Source organism: Sciurus carolinensis, chromosome X, assembly GCF_902686445.1.
Source record: "Sciurus carolinensis chromosome X, mSciCar1.2, whole genome shotgun sequence".
NCBI classification, from domain to species: domain Eukaryota; kingdom Metazoa; phylum Chordata; class Mammalia; order Rodentia; family Sciuridae; genus Sciurus; species Sciurus carolinensis.
In genome coordinates this window covers 13,319,757-13,336,389 of record NC_062232.1, presented here as the reverse complement: position 1 = coordinate 13,336,389, position 16,633 = coordinate 13,319,757, and the positions used below count along the sequence as shown (strand labels likewise).

The following is a 16,633-nucleotide window of genomic DNA, read 5'->3' as shown; positions in this document are numbered from 1 at the left end:
CTCTTTATAGCCACTTATTAATCTCTCTCCCTGTTTTATGAACATAAAACATGGCATCACTTGAAGCTATTACTGGCTCTGAGCATTAAAAAAAAATGCTGAGAAAAAGGGGAAAAATAATTGGATTCTAAATAACTCGAAATCAATAGAGATGCTGCTTCCTTTGGGGAGACTTCCTTGAAACTCCATGGCATGATTAGGTAGGTGCCTTTCCTCTCAGCTACCATATCACAGGTAAGTATTGAACTTACCTGGGTACATGTCTGTCTCCCTCAGCAGACCAGGAATTCCTTGTGGGCAGAGACAACACTTTATTGCTTTTTGAATACTGAGCTCCAGCACAATGCCTGGCCTTTGATACAGTTTGTTGAGGGGTTTGCTATTACACAGATCTCGAAGGCAGCCAATTTCTAGGTTTTAATCTTGGTCCCCCAGCTCCCTCATTATAGCCTCATTTCCAGAAGGAACACAGAGCTGCAGCCACCGCAGCCTCCCTTGTCTGTGCTTCATCATCCACTCCCTCCGGGTGGAAGCCAGCCTATTCCAGCTGTCCAAATAAAGAACCTACAGGAAAGCTCACTGCGGCATTTGCTGAGCCAGGCCATGTGTGAGAGGTCAGTATTATTCATGACCACCAGATGGCAGAAGTGGATTATGCTGATAAAAACACTGCTAAGCTACTGTGTTTCTTGGACAAGGTTAAAAAAAAAAGTCACTTTCTAATTTTAATTCTACACTGCATGTTTTTAATTCTATGATGTCTATAATTCCTGTTTATGGCTCTCTGCAGTGCTATTAAAACTACTACACCCAAGATTTGCTATTGAGTCAACCACAAAATAAGCCAGTCTGTGGAGGGCAAGATGCAGCTCCATAGTCTTCCATCCAAACCCCAGGAGGCCCCATATCCCTCTCTCACTACCCCCAGGAGGAAGTTCAGAGAAAATTGATATTGGCACTTGCTATTCTTCAGTTCTGCCATTAAGTCCAAACCTGACAAAGCAGTGAAATGTGATAGCTTAAGAGCAGCTCAGTGTTATCTGGTTGAATCCATAAAAATCTAATCAGGGAGGACTGATTAATAATAATAAAGGAATAAAAAGAATTATGTCTAAAGGGCTAATGTTACTCAAGCTCTCTAGTGATCAGATCTGAGAAAGTATTTAGTGAGAATGATCAGATTTCTCTGTAGTCATTTTGTGCCCTCAATGCTCAATCAGTTTTCTGTAGAATTTGATTCATTTCCATAAACATTCATTGAGGACTATATGTTGGGTTCATGCCAAGTACTGTGAAAAAAATTAATTGGTAAGGTATTATCCTTTCCCTTGAGTTGCTCATGGATTCATGGTGGAAGACAGGCCTACAATGGTTAGGTATGACCAAAGGTTACAAGTGGCACCATGAAAGGATACGCAGGAATGGCAGGGGTAGAAATTAATATTTCCAGGTGGTTTGCACTAAAAATTTGTTGAAGAATTTTTTAGCCAACTATTAGTGGAAGTGAATGGTAAGTATGCCAGAGATACTTCAGAGGACACTGAATCTCAACTTTCATTGTAAGTGTCACAGTATCTGCCATTAACAAAGGGATTGTTTGAAATAATTGTTTTAGGGCTATTAGTGAGGTAGCTCTTTCATTAAAAGGAAAATGACAATAGGGGAAAAGGCAGAAGCCACACAAATGTGGAAGAAAATAATCTAACAATATTTATCATCATTTTATTTCTCCATCTTGATAATAATATTAACATATTTTATATGCATGATGTACTTTCAAAAAATACTATTCCCTACAAGAGTGTAGGGAATTTGGAACAAAGACAATAAATGTGTAGACACCATCTGTCTCCATAGCAAGAATCCAAAGACCAAAAGAGCTAGCATGCCAACTTCTGATGTCCCTTTTAGGGGTTTTTGAAAGGATGATGCTCAATTTTAGTTCCCTTACCCCAATTAAAATTGTTTTAAGGAAATTGAAAGTAACTAGTGTAAGAAAAAGCTATATTTCTACCTTGACTGTTATGTACCTATCTCTAGCACTGTCAGGACTGTGAGATAAATGTAAATATAAATATATATTTCCATGAAACAAGGTGTATGGCAAAGAGGAAAAAGAGCTCTGACTGGGAGTCCAGAGGCTCAGGTTTGGATTCAGACACTACCTAACCTGCTTTGTGTGACCCTGAGCAAATTTTCCCATCTCTCTAGGACACCATGTGCCCCACGCCCCCTGTAGGATGAGGATATTGGATCAGCTTGCTGGTTCTTAACAGAAACCGAAGAGTCCTTGAAAGGCTTGTTCTGGTTGTTAGAATGATTGGGCAGGGGTCTCAAGCATGGCAGCCATCCTGTGATGTACACAATGGTCAATGAAAAAGAGTCCCAGGTCCCACACTATATTCAAATGTCCCATCCAAATAGCTTATAGGGAAAACAACTAGAACTTATTTTTGAGTCAAACTTAACTCTCTAATAAATTATAATCCAAAGTATTTTTTCTCTCATATCTAATATGTGCTGAATGTGCTGGTTTTTATGGTTGTGTCCTCTTGTCCCCCAGGAGTCTTTCATTTTCCTATGCTTTTTGTTTGGAATGGTTTCTGACTGTCTTTATTTAATCAAAACTTATTTTTGATAGGTGAAAACATCTAACTGCTTTCACTTTGTCTTTTAATGTAGTTATAACTAGGCATTTACATATATATTATACTTTTCTTTTTAATATCTCTATTATATTTAGACACTAATGTTAATTTTATTTATTGAAATTGTTTTATTTTTTATATTTTTATTGGCACATTATAATTGTACATAATGGTAGATTTGTTGTTACATATTCGTACATGCACTCAAAATAACAATATAATTTGGCCAATGTCATTCCCCAGTATTTCCCCCTAATAATGTTAATTTTAATGTGTATAGGTAGGTTAAATTTCCCATAGATTTCATTCAGGATAGAAAAGGGAGGATTTCCAGGTACTTGGTATAACAAAGGGAGATGTTGGGACCAATGGGACAGAGAGCCCCTGGATGGGACAACCTCTGCGTTCTCTCCCAGAAAAGCCCCATGCCTGGATCAGTTACCTCTACGCAGGGCTTGCAGGCTCTGCCGGGCATGGCGGTGCAGCTCCTCCACACATGGAGGCCGGGTGGCCGGGAGGAAGATGTTTCGCTGCTGGTGCCAGGGTGCACGGTAGTACACACTCAGCTTACTCTCGATGTCCAGGTTGGATACAGCTGCAAGACAAAGAGGTGAACAGGTATTAAACATCAGTGGCTTTAAGTTATGCATTTCCCGGACTCTGGGCTGTAGAGGTGGACAGGGAATAGAGTCTGGGTGGAGTGGAAGCCTGCACTGCTGTGTTCACATGAAGAACTAACTCGAAGCAGGACAAAAGTTCCAAGTTTAAAATACAGATAGGGACAAACTTTGCCCCTAAGCCAAGGGATAGGAGACCCCAGGACACCAATTACCTGCCTAGGATCAGTTAAATTCCTCTCCATTCCTTGACTCCTTGCCCTCTGGTACAGTGCTTCATCAACCTTGACAAGCCTATGGCCAATCCACTTAGGGTTGCAGGTGTGGGTGGGAATTCTGCCATCCAAGAACGTACAGAAAAGCCTCAGAGATGAATACAAAGTCTGCCTTAGCCCCAGCCTTCTGACCACAGGGCAGTTGTACTTCTGTGTGCTGTTCCTGCTGTCCACCTGAACTTTGGCCCATACCCTGCCCTGCTCTCTGTCACCTGAGATTCCCTGGCCCTGAGGTTTCCTTATCCTTCCCTCCATTTCCCATTTTCATTGCTTGCTCCCTTTCAAGGTATTGCCCACTTTTCTTGGTTTCACCCAGGGTGAGCACAGCTTTAATGAAACCAGTTCAAGGGCAATGGGTCTTAAGGGAGGAAACTGCAGACAATATGGTACTTGCAGCTCATCTAAGAGATCAAGGAAGGAAAAACAGAAAAAGAACATTTAACTCACTACTGCCTTTATATATACATGGTACCTAGGATGGAACCACCAACAGTTGAAGATGAAACCTTATGGAAGCAGGTGTTAGGACCCAGCAGGATTCTGTTTAGGAAGTGGCTTCCCAGAGGATCTCAGGAGCACTGGGCAGTCTGTCAGCCTCAGGAATGGTGAGAACAGGTCTAGTTGGCTTCACCCTCCAAACCCACTGTCCAGACCCAGATGGTTGGGCTGGGCTTACCCAACTCCTCCCAGTCTCATCCCTTCTTTCTGCTTCTCTTCCTCTTTACCCAGTGTGTGATTTGGGGGTGCTCTCCCTAACTGTTTATCCCTGTACCTCAAACAGAATTTTGATTCCTCTCTGAATCTTTTCGTTTTGAAGTCTGGCCTACCATTTCACTTTGAGAAACCTTACATGGAGCAAGACACTCTATAGAAAAAGCAGAAAGGAAAATGGAAAAGAAGGGAGGATACTTTCCTAGAAGGGGAATAGAAGAAAGAAAATGGAAAAATGCAACCTTTTGATGATCCATTTCCTCCTCCCCCACCAAGTACCAAAGTTATTTGTGGTTTTCTCTCTTTTTTTTTGGGGGGGGGGTGCTGGGGATCAAACCCAGGGCCTTGTGCTTGCAAGGCAAGCACTCTACGAACAGAGCTACCTCCCCAGCCCTTGGTTTTCTCTTCTAATGTAGTACTCAACAGTGTTTTTTCTTCTAGAATAAGTCAAGGGGAAAACACTGTGCCTCTAAAAATGTCCAATAGAACTTTCTGTAATGATAAAATTCTCTACAGCTGTGCTGTACAATAGTGGCTGCTAGCCACTCTGGCTGTTAACCACTTGAAATGGGGATAGTGAGTGAAGAACTGAAATTTTAACTTCATTTGATTTTAATTCATTGACACTTACATAGCCATATATGGCTATTGTATTGGGCAATGTGGCTCAAGAATAATCATAAATAGTCCATTATATTTTCTCACCTTCGGCCACAGAGCAGATCATACATTTTGACCTAGGTTTATTCTTCCTTGGTGTTGGATAGCCAATGATTCAAGCTCAAGGTATGTAAGATTGCAGGATTAACTCTCTGGGTAGGGAGAGAGTCTTTTTAGGGGCATTCTATGGAGCTAAGAAAAAATGGCAGCAACTTTTCTTTCTCAAGTTACTCTATAACCTCAACTTCTTCCTTGGAAACTGTAAGTGCTTGGTGAATCAGTCAGGGTTCACAGAGTTCTAGAGATAAGAAAGCCTAAGAGGGATCGCTAAGGGAGAAAGTGGTCTTTTCAGATCTCAGATGAGGAATGGGGGGCCTTGGTGTAGAAGGGGAGGGCCAGATCTGGATCAGAGCTTTCTCTCTCTCCTGTGTAAAGTAGGGGGTGTCCTGAAGACAGAAGCTTTACTTAGCTACCCTTGGAGGAAGGCTCTGTCCAGCTCACTGCCTAAGATTGACTAGAAAATCAGCAGCAGTCAACTCTGGTCCAACAGGGCAGAAGTCAATACCAAACTAAACAGAAGCAACTATGAATTCATATGCTGGTAACAGCTTGGAGAAGGAATAGAACAAACATTAAGTTTGCCTTTGGAAAAAAGGGACAAGAAATTCAGTGGGCAGTCCCAAAAGTAGAAGGGCTTCTGGGTACCCCCAACCCTAGGCCTGTCTTTTACAGAAAGGTGAGAGCCAGGAGGCAGGGCTGAGCCCAGGTGACTGTAGGTAAACCATAAGACTCGTATAGTCCCTCATTCCCTCAGTGCCACAGGTCAGAAGCTCAGGGTATTGGGTTTGGCAACTCCTCAAAAACCAGGTCAAACGTTCATGGCTCCTCAAATCTTTGTGTAGGGAAGAGCTGAACTCCTGCTATTTATCTCAGTGTTGGTCTGAAGAAAAGACTTATCAGAAATGTTCTTCAAAAATGCAGAATTTTGACTCCCTGAACCAGAATTTCCAAGAGAGTCCTGATAATCCGTATGTTTGAAAAGTGCCCTGAGGTTACTTCTATTATCAGGCAAGTTTGAGGAACACAAAATGTGTTTTGAAGATGCCTTGGGATCTTTTGGGAGTGAAAGGAATTGGGTAATGTGGGAGAAGGAAAGAGATTGCTGACAATGGAAATATCCATCCACTCATGGAACATTTCCCAACCAGCTATTATTGCTAGGTTCCTTGATGCTGGGATTCAGCACAGAACAAACACAGAGGAATCCCTGCCCTCTTGGGCATATGTCCTCCGACTTTGTATGAAAACAGTTTAGATGTCCTTATGTCTAGAAGCAATAGGTTAGAAGAAATGCCTTCTGGCATACTCTTTCTGTTCCCTAGGGTTGGTTTATGACCTCTAAACTCTAGAGACTCTAAACACCAAAAAAGATTATAGTTCTCACACTTTGTTCTGTAGTAGGTGATCCCAAATTTCAGAATAAATTAGCATAATATAAAATAAGGGCAAAGAAATTCAGCAAACTTTTTCCTCTTTACTAAATATTTAATATCAAAAAAAGTATTAATTTTAGAGTTTTTTGGCTGCTAAACTGCCTGCTGCTCAGGACTGGGGATTTGCAGATGCAAAGACTAGCACATGAATTCCAGTATGGATGGCCAAGTCACAGCTCCTGGGAAGAACCAGTCCTCACAAGAACGTTTTACAGGGCCAGGGGGTCCCCATCTTTCCCTGTCCCAAATCTTTTTCTTTGTCCATTGAGAGACTATAATGGATTTCTGCCATGCATCAGCAGATGCACAGTTCACTCATTAATTGCCACAGTGGTGACTCTCTCTTAGAGAAGGAAAGAGCATGACTTCGCTCTCAGTTATGTCCTTTTGTCACAGAGCATTATGTGTCCATGGGAAGCAGACGGACAGGTACTAATGGAATTCTTTCAGGGAAAACTATACCATTTTTTTTCTTTTTTTTTTTTAAATCAATTCCTTCTGGGCGTGGTGGTGCATGCCTGTAATCCCAGCAGCTTGGGAACCTGAGGCAGGAGGATTGCAAGTTCAAAGTCAGCCTCAGAAACTTAGCGAGGCCCTAAGCAACTTAGGAGGACCCTGACTCTAAATAAAATACAAAAAAGGGTGGCTCATTGGTTAAGTGCCCCTGGGTTCAACCCCTGGTACCAAAAAAAAAAAAAATTAATTCCTTTTCCTGATTACCATTTCAACCACAGTTGAAGCCATTCACTCATAAGTTTGCTCCACCACTGCCATGGCATGGCCATCCCACATCTTCAGGCTCACTTTGTCTTCCATTTTTAAATGTCATCATTTTGCTGAACTATGCAAAAGAGCAAGCTTAGTACTCTTAACCTCATAAAAATGGAACAAAGAGAAGCAAGGTTTTTCCTATGTTTATTTAGATACATTTGGGGTTCCCTCTGTGGGAGGCAGAATTCTAGGATGACCCCTAAAATTCCTGCCCTCTCGAGTATATAACCTGCATAATCCCTACTTCCTGAGTGTGGGAATAACCTGTGACTTCTGTTACACCATATGGCAAAAGGGATTTGAAGGTTCCTACTCAATAGACTTTGATTTAATCAAGAGGCGAAGTATCATCTTGAATGGGTCTGCCTAAGCTAAAGGTGATGGGGTGGGGGAGGGGCAGTGAGCTCTCTGCCACATAAAAAGGATATAGTAAAGGATTCTGCCATTCTCAGTATCATTCGTAGCATTAGGTGTAACCAAGAATTGAGTGAATCTTTCAGGCAGTGCCTAGAAGGGGCCTGGGAAGATTTGTTACATTCCAGAAAGACAAACAGCACTGCAAACAGACACCACAAAACCAAACGACTGAAAGAAAATGCCATCATAGAAAATGCCCATAGGGCAGTGGGAAGTCTTTATAAACTGATCTCACTTCATTCCCTTGCACATGCTGGAGATAATGGAGTTGTCTAGATCTTGATTCAGAGTGACATGGGTGAAAGTGTGGATGTGATCATTGGGTTCCTTGGAAACCAGCTGACTTAGACATTGAGAAAACTAATGGCCACCACTCCTTTAGAAAAACCAGGCCCGTTTCCAAGAGCAAGAGGAGACTTGGTTTTAGGAACTATTGGGAAGGGGGAGAAATCAGGAGCAAATATAATCTCCAGCCCCCAGGATCCCCCTGCCCTGCTAGAGTTGGTACCTAGCTGATTGTGCCTGCCCTGGCCTTATGAGTTTCTTGCTGCCTTAAGGTTCATCACCCCTGAGACGAATGCAAAATGCTTATTATTGACCTCCCTTCCTAGGGAGCCTCCTTATCTCAAGTCTCTACCCCTGCCACTGTTTTCCTCCATCTCTTGCTTTGTTCTCCCAGGCTCTTCAGAATTTAAAAGGGGGGGGGGAGATGACAGCTAAAATCAAAGTCTGAGTACTGTGTATGGTGAAAATATCATAAAAATATGCCAAGTAAATCAGAAATGGAATTTTTACCCCTCTGAAGGAGAGAGGCATTTTTTATTTGTTCTTTTTAGTCACACATGACAGTAGAATGTATTTTGATATATCATACATACATGGAGTATAACTTCCCTTTCTTGTAGTTGTACATGATGTGGAGTTTAATTGGTCCTATATTCATATATGAAGTTATATCTGATTCATTCTACTGTCTTTCCCATTCCCACCCCCTTCCCTTCCCTTCCCTCCATTCTCCTTTTTCTACTTCAATGTACTTCTATTCTTTCCTCCCCCATGCTTATTGTGTGTTAGCATCCATATATCAGAGAGAACATTCAGTCTTTGGTTTTTTGGGATTGACTTATTTCACTTTGCATGATTGTCTCCAGTTCCATCCATTTACTGGCAAATGCCATAATTTCCTTCTGAGAGAAAGCATTTTTAAAAAATGTTCTTAGAGGGTCTACAGCATACACTTAGCCACACACAGCTTTGCTAACCTTCCTTCCTGCCCTTCTACCCATTATTTTCACACACATCACAGTTTTTTGGCCAGGATCATATCCCTCCACAAACTATCCATTCTGATGCCCCCATAATAGAACAATGAGGAATATTATACATTAATACATTGGTAAGTGTCTGAAATAGTGTCACAGATATCTAGTCAGTTTTCTTCTTGGTTCCCTGCTATGCTGAAGTCATTCTCAGCAGCCATCAGCTTGGTGAGCAAAATGGAAATCTGCTCAGTCTGTTGCTGCTGCCTGAGTTTCCAGATCTGCTGGGAGATTGGAGAAGGGATTTCACCAAGTGAGACCATTCATTCCAACCTGTTCTTCCTTGGCAACCAGCCCCTTGCCCACTCTGCTTAGTAGCTCAGAGGAGAGAGCAGGGTAGAGTACAGGGACAGTAAGAACCGCCAAGGCTCCTGCCACCTGCAGAGCAGTCCAAAACTAAAGCCAGGTTTTCTGACACTGCCCCTGTTGAGTTTCCTTTTCTGTAGAACCATAATAATTGAGACTTGTTCTCCACTAGGGGCAAAGCATCTAGTATAGACCCCCTGTGCATCAGAAAGATCTAGGTTTCCTAACACTTTCCAGCACCTAAAAACATTCCAACACCTACAGAATAGAAGAATATGTCTGTGTGTTTATACACTAAAAGAATCTAGAATGATTTTGCCCATAGAAATATTTTTCCCAGCTTCTAAAATAAAATGATGCTTCATACCAGGAGGGTTGCTAATTGTTACTGTTGTTTTAATGTCAGACATCTATGGAAAGACAATTAGGAGCCTGTATTCTAGTTGCAGTTCTGTTACCATGTGACCTTGTCCAAGTCATTGAACATGTCTAGAGTTCCAGTTCCCCATCTTTATAAAGGAGGGGTTGGCATCTCTTATTCCTGTCCTGCTCTCTTTGACTGCCTCTGCTTTCCACTAGTCACTAAAATTTACCCAAAAAGACTGCTAAAGCAATGGCAGATTGGGCTGGTGGGTAGAAAAATAGGGACTGATCATAGGAGCAATGGAATCCAGAGCAAGTTACTGAACTCTTTAAGGGGGCCTCTGTCCCCTACTCTGTGAAATGGGAATCACAGAGCCTTCATAGAATAGTACTAAGGTTCCAATTCAATGATAAAAGTCCTTGGTATGTCACTGCTTAATCAATATTAGTTCCCTTTCCTGTACTGGGAACAAAAGACCAAGAGGCCAGGAGCAGGGTGAAGTTCAAATGAGGAAAAGTCTGGAGCTCTCCAAGATTATATATTCTTTTGTTCATTTTTAACTTCTCCTGTCTTCTTAGTGGGTGAAATATAAACAAAGATGAGGCTGCTAGAGATCACTCTTTGGGCATTGTACATTCTGGAAACTGAAAAGAAAGCTGCCCATAAGTGGGGAGACTATGACCTCTCTGACAGGTTAGTATCCCCAGTTTCTGCTATCTGTTGACTAGGGCAGCATTTAGTGTAATGACTTGGAGGTCTTAACTCTCAATATTGTACATTCTCCTTAGAAGCAGTTTATAATTTACTTGTTTATCTTTAGGTCATCTGCTAACATGTTCTACACCATGAGCTTCCTCCAGAATGTAAGCATGGAATCATGTCACAAGTCTGCTACTGTTTTAAGAAAATTGCTTTAGGAATATAGCAAAGTCGTGGGATTCTACTGCTGGAAGGGATCTCAGAAATTATGGAGTTCTGTGTTTTTTTCAAACTGCAGGGCATGGCCCATTAGTAGACTGTGAAATCCATTCAGCAGGTCAAGATTAGCATTTTTAAAAACAATGAAATAGAATAGAGTACAACAGAAAATATTCCAGTGCATTGTATTGTTTTGTAAAGCTATTGTTTATTATTTCTGGTGTGTGTGTGTGTGTGTGTGTGTGTGTGTGGGTGGGTGTGTGGTGTATACTTGGTTGTGATATAAAACTGCATTTCTTACTCTGGGTAGCAGTCAACACACTGTAAAAGCCACTGTTTAGGCAGCCCCTCTTATATTTTTATGAGGAAACCTATGTCCAAACATTTGACCTAAAATCTGAGTTTTGGAAGAGGCAGAACTCAAAGCCCAGGTCTCCTGGGTCCATGTACTTCCCAGGGCTGGCTTCTGTGCCCTAAAGGCTCTTAGTCATAATTTGCTGCCTATCACTTTTCACAGGTTATCCTTTGACAAAACAAACAAACCAACAAAACAAAAAAATTCTTCACCCAGACTCTATGAAACCAGCCATTTTATTTCAGGATTCCAGAAGCTCTTCAGTTCAGGGAGCAAACTTTGGGATGAACCAGCAACAGAAACCAATGTTTGCCCTGTGTTCTCTTATAGAGCCTGGGTGCCCCAAAGGTCACCCCTGCCAAGAGCTACTCTGATGCTACCAGAAACAACTAATAGCTACATTGAGGCTGACACTGTTACATTTTATCATGAGAAGATGATACTGATGAAAACCTTTGTTACAGTAATGGAAAAACATGAACTCCCTTTTTTTCCCTTTCCAGTTAAAGACACAAGGCTGGGTAACATGTAGCTACTCCATATATGAAATATCTGAATTCCTTTCCTTTCCTATATTCTGTCCCTCTGCATTCTGTGCTTTCCAGAACAAACAACCCAGGAGGGGATTGACTCAGGGAAGAAGGGTGTGATTTGGTTACTTTGGTTGCCTTGTGTACATAGAATACTCCTAACGCTTGCCATGTAGCCATCCTCTAAGACCCTCTTCCGCCACAACATTCTCATCTCCACCCCACCTCCAAGCTTCCCTCCGAGTTGCTGGGACAGTTTTCCACCTCTTCTTTGCACTCCTCTCAGACTTCCTTAGATGGTTACGTACACATACCTTAGCTCTGCAACCATGTCCATACAGTCCTGTCAAGAGAAGTCACATCTTGGGGGGCTGGGGAGATAGCTCAGTCGATAGAGTGCTTGCCTTGTAAGCACAAGGCCCTGGGTTCAATCCCAAGCACTCCCCCAAAATAAATAAATAAATAAATAAATAAATAAATAAATAAATAAATAAATAGAAGTCACATCTTATACTTCTTTACAATCCTGGCAATACCAGGCACTGTCCCATGTAAATGCTTAAAGGAATTGTGTTTGATTGCTTGTGTTGCTTATTAATGACTCCCTGTAGAGTTTGGCAGGGAAATGAAATTGGCACAAATAGCTCAAGTGAGGTTTTGCACCACTATGGGTTTTATTTATCTACAGAATAACAATAGATGAAATTTAGATCCGATATAAAGAAGAAGTTCTCAACCACAGGAGTCTAGAGAGGGGGCAGACTAGTATCAAAAGAGGTTAGGGCAAAGGTCAATGCTCTCTCTGATATGCGGATGCTGACTCACAATAGGCGGGGGGGGGGGGGGGGGGGGGTGACAATGGGTTCACGAGATTGGACAGGGGGAATAAAGGGAAGGGAGGGGAATGGGAACAGGAAAGACAGTGGAATGAATGGACGTAACTTTCCTTTGTGCATATATGATTACACAAGCAGTGAAACTCCACATCATATACGACCACAAGAATGGGAAGTTATACTCCATGTAGGTATGGTATGTCAAAATACATTCTACTGTCATATATTACTAAAAAGAACAAATAAAACATTTTTTTAAAAAAAGAGGTTAGGGAGGAGAGGCAGAGAGGGAAGTGTGGCAGCAGAAAGAAAGCAAAAACAGAAGGACTGGGAAAGCAGGTGAGGAGGGCAGAGTCTTGCATGGAGAGTACGCATTGTATGGCCCAAAGATGTTTTAGAAGACCCTCTAAGCTATAGGTAACACTGACTTAGGGAAGTACTAACTTTGTTTATTTGGCACAGGGAATTGAACACAGGGCTCTTAATCATTGAGCCACATCACCAGGACTCCCCTGCTTTTGTTTTGAGACAGGATCTCACTAAGTTGCTTAGGGCCTCGCTAAGTGCTAAGTCCCTGAGGCTGGCCTTGGACTTGTCATCCTCCCGCCTCAGCCTCCCAAGTCACTGGGACTGCAGACATGTGCCACCTTGCCTGGCTTTAACTTGGTTTTTAAGTAAGAAAACTTATTGGATAAAGTTGACATGTCTAGCAGTCCAAGAAATCTGGACATTCATTTATGTTCACACACTTGGATTCAGCAGCTACTTTCTCAAAGCTTTGGGCTAGGAATCAAGGGACACACAGATGTCCAAGGCAGGGTCCCTGTCATCTAAGTGCTTATGGTATAGTATTTATTCATTCACTCAATCTTTTTTTCTCTTTCCTTTCTTTCAAACATTTATTACATGTCTAGTATATATTAAGTAAAAGGGTTACAAAGATTAAAATGCTCTATTACACACACACAAACATACAATCTCTTAATAAAATATAATTTTCGAAGACTTCTCCTATTCCCAATAAAAGAGTAGAATTCTGTGGAAAGTTCAAAAAAATCTAAAATAGGAGAAAAACCATATATAATCCTGTCACCTAAGGCCCTATGAGCACACTAGCATGTCTCCAAGCAGTTAATTTTCTCATGCATTTTTATATAGTTAACATTTGACATACATGCCTTCTTGAATACTTTTTAAAAGTAAAAGAATTTTCCCTTGTGGATAAAATTCTTCATATACTTTCTCAGAAACAATATTTATTAACAGTTACATAATATTCTACCACACAGATATATTGTAGTTTAGTCATTCTCCTAGCATTGGACATCAGATTAGTTCCAATTTATAAAACACACTGCAATGAACATCTCTTTTACAAAATCTTTACCTAGTTCATAGTTTCCTTTGATTGTGACTGTCCCATGAGCTGAACTGGAAATTTTGCTGTCCTTAGACTGAAGAGGCCTCTCCTTTCACTGCCAGTTTGCAATAGAGGCTATCAGGGCACTGTTTACCCCAGGGCCCATCTCCCTAATCAAAGGGATGGGAAGCAGACTGGAGATATATATCCTTATATATCCAAGTTGTATCCTTTTAAAAACACCCAACACAAAAGTGGCAATTGTCAGGCAAATAGATAGAAATCATATAGTTTAAATTATCATATCCATAGAACATACATAAGAGGTAAAGGATTCATATTTGTTTCTGTCTAAATGTACCATTCCTGGCTCAACAGTGCTGGTGGAAATATTTGTTCTGAATAAGGAACCATCATTGTATGAGAGGCTGTACCAATACAAACCATGTTGTCGGGAAACTTAGAAGGCTACTCCCAAAGACAGACCTAAATATTAACATAATGGTTTAAAGTATTGCTTCTCAAACTTCAACATGCCAAAGAATTGCCTAGAGATCTTGGTTAAAAAAAAGAAAAGATATTGATGTATGAGATCTGGGATGGAGTCCAGGAATTTGCATTTGTAATGAGGCCCCAGGGAATGCTGATGTTGTCAGTTGGTGGACCACTGAGACAAGGCAACGAGGTAGGTATTAGATTGAACCATATTAAATTGGTGATATTTGACCATTATGGCCTACAAAAGTGATCTCAATAGTTCAATACAATAGTTAGATCAACCCAAAGGTTACCTTTAGTAGAGGGGCCACTGTTTCTTAGATGGAAGTTGCTAAAACCAGCAACCGGGACTGAAAATAACCATCTCACCAACAAATCATGAACTCTTTGTTCCAATTTTCCAGGATTCCATGCCTGAGCCTCCTGAGGTTGAATCAGGAGGAGAAATGTAGGCTTGGTCCAGTCCATGCCTCATTAGCTCACATTCCCTGAAGAGACTCTGGTAGTGCTACCAGTTTGCAAACAGGTTAGAGCATAGAAAAGATATTCCTGATCAGAAATAAGGAATTTGATCTTTCAGGAGAGACAAATGAATAGTGAAGAGCAACTTTCAAAATTCCAAGAATTCTTTAAAAGTAAAACCCTTTTGAGAATGTCACAAATCTGTTTCCATTATTTGCAAAGAACTATATGAAATTGATTGTAGGGAAGCCCATGAGTATCAGCCTTTGGCACTCTTGGCCCCTCAAGAGCAGGCTCTCCTTGTGGGAATACAAAAAGGAAAGAAGTCACAGTACTAACAAAGATTAGTATATTTTAAAGTCCCTTCACTCCTGCTCAAACAAAGATGTAATGTCATAACATGACATATGACATTCCAGGGAAGAAAGTACAGCTGGCATGGGAGAGGCAGGTCAGAAAAAGCATGAGAAGATCCTCCTTTCTATTTAGGAAACTGTGCATGCAACAGCTGGATAACAAGGAAGAGGGTCCTATTTCCCAATAGGGTCCATGGAGCCTCTTTGGTCCTCAAGGACAGATGCACTTGGCTTGGTTAGACTGTGAAGCAGTGAGGTAATTAGCATGTGACATCGAATTACATATGCTAATAAGTCTCCCAGGTAGAGGTTAGTCTCTTAAAATTTACTAAGAGATCATCAGCAATGATGGGGGAATTTTAAATACTTATAATGGGCCCCACACACCACTGCTACTAAACTTCCTTAGAACTATTACTTGCTAATTAGTATCTTCATAGGCAGAAAATAAATAATGCCCTTTGTTGGGCCAACAAAGAAGCTATAATACATGAGTCTGCAAGTCAAAAGGCATTCTTCTCCAAGGAACTTTCCACCCCAAAGCCTAAATATTTGTAATGAGTTCTGTGCTCACCATAAAGACATGGCTAGATGAGTGGGGATTACTTAACCCAGGATGTATTCAATCTGGTGTCAGAAATGATGGGTTCCCTTGTGACTCAATTAACCTGGGTCTAGCTAACTTTGCAGAGATACCGAGGGAGGTGTCCCAGATTTGTCTTGCACAATTGCTGCCCCAGTCTTGGAATCAGCCCTTTCTTCAAGAAACCCTGGCTGCTCTTAGATGGAGCAGCCTTTAGATACCACACTCTGCATACCAGGGGGATTCACATTGCTAGGTTGTCATTAATTCTAGGCTTCTTCAGTAGACACTACTAGAAGACAGGTAAGCTTCAGAAGGTAGGAAAAAATCATGAGTTTAAACTGCTACTTCCAATTCAAATCTAAGATTACAGGTTTTAATTTAACTTCCTTAATTTCATAATTGATCTCTTTTCTCTTACACTGAAAAATCTTGAATCCTAATGACAGTGACACAATTACTTATTTGAATAGTTGCAAAATGACTGCAATATGACAAATGAATTCAGTTTTAGATTTTTTTCCTTTGTCTTCAGGGTATCTTCTACTAAAAAATGCACAGTAAAGGGGACTTTGTTTGAAAGTCACATGAAATGATTGAAGGTGCTGAATGTGATGATGTTAAGGTCCCACATATTCTTTTGAGTACATAAAACAAGAAAATTAGAATAGACTCCCAGTCACCATTCAGGTGGAGCTAGTTCACGAATAGCTAAAATCCATTGAAAGTTATTGCATTTTAAATTTACAATTCATCTGAGAAAAATCTCCAAACCTTCTTGTCCTTCATGCTCATGTGCCCCACGTGCCATCATATTTAGAGAACTAAGAGCTCCTCCCCTTCCTTCCACATCTCCATCTCTGGTGAACTCTGCCACTGGCCCTCAGAGGAGCTGGGCTGGCTCTTTTGAGTAACAGCATAGAGAAGCCCACGCAGTGATGAGGACAGCCTTTGATCTCCAGAAAACTTGAAAACTCAAGCCTGGAGGTCTTGGCATTTATCCCAGAGATCAAACACTTATGTTGGCACCTGCAGGGAAAAGGGAAATGAGCTAGCCTTTTTTGAATCCAGAGCCTATGATGGAAACTCCACGAGCAAAGGCAGAATCTGCCAAAGGCCACAGACCCATCAGAAGCTGCGAGGAGCCTCCATGA

At 41.2% G+C, this 16,633-nt stretch overlaps 1 protein-coding gene across 1 annotated transcript in view; it reads right to left on the bottom strand.

Moving 5' to 3' along the window:
• The window catches only part of Nhs (NHS actin remodeling regulator), a 332,024-nt gene that overhangs the window by 49,029 nt on the left and 266,362 nt on the right, over positions 1-16,633 (bottom strand). Inside the window, exon 2 of the mRNA XM_047535950.1 lies at positions 3,091-3,243. Coding sequence (XP_047391906.1) covers positions 3,091-3,243 — 153 coding nt within the window. The remainder of the gene's footprint in view (positions 1-3,090; positions 3,244-16,633) is intronic.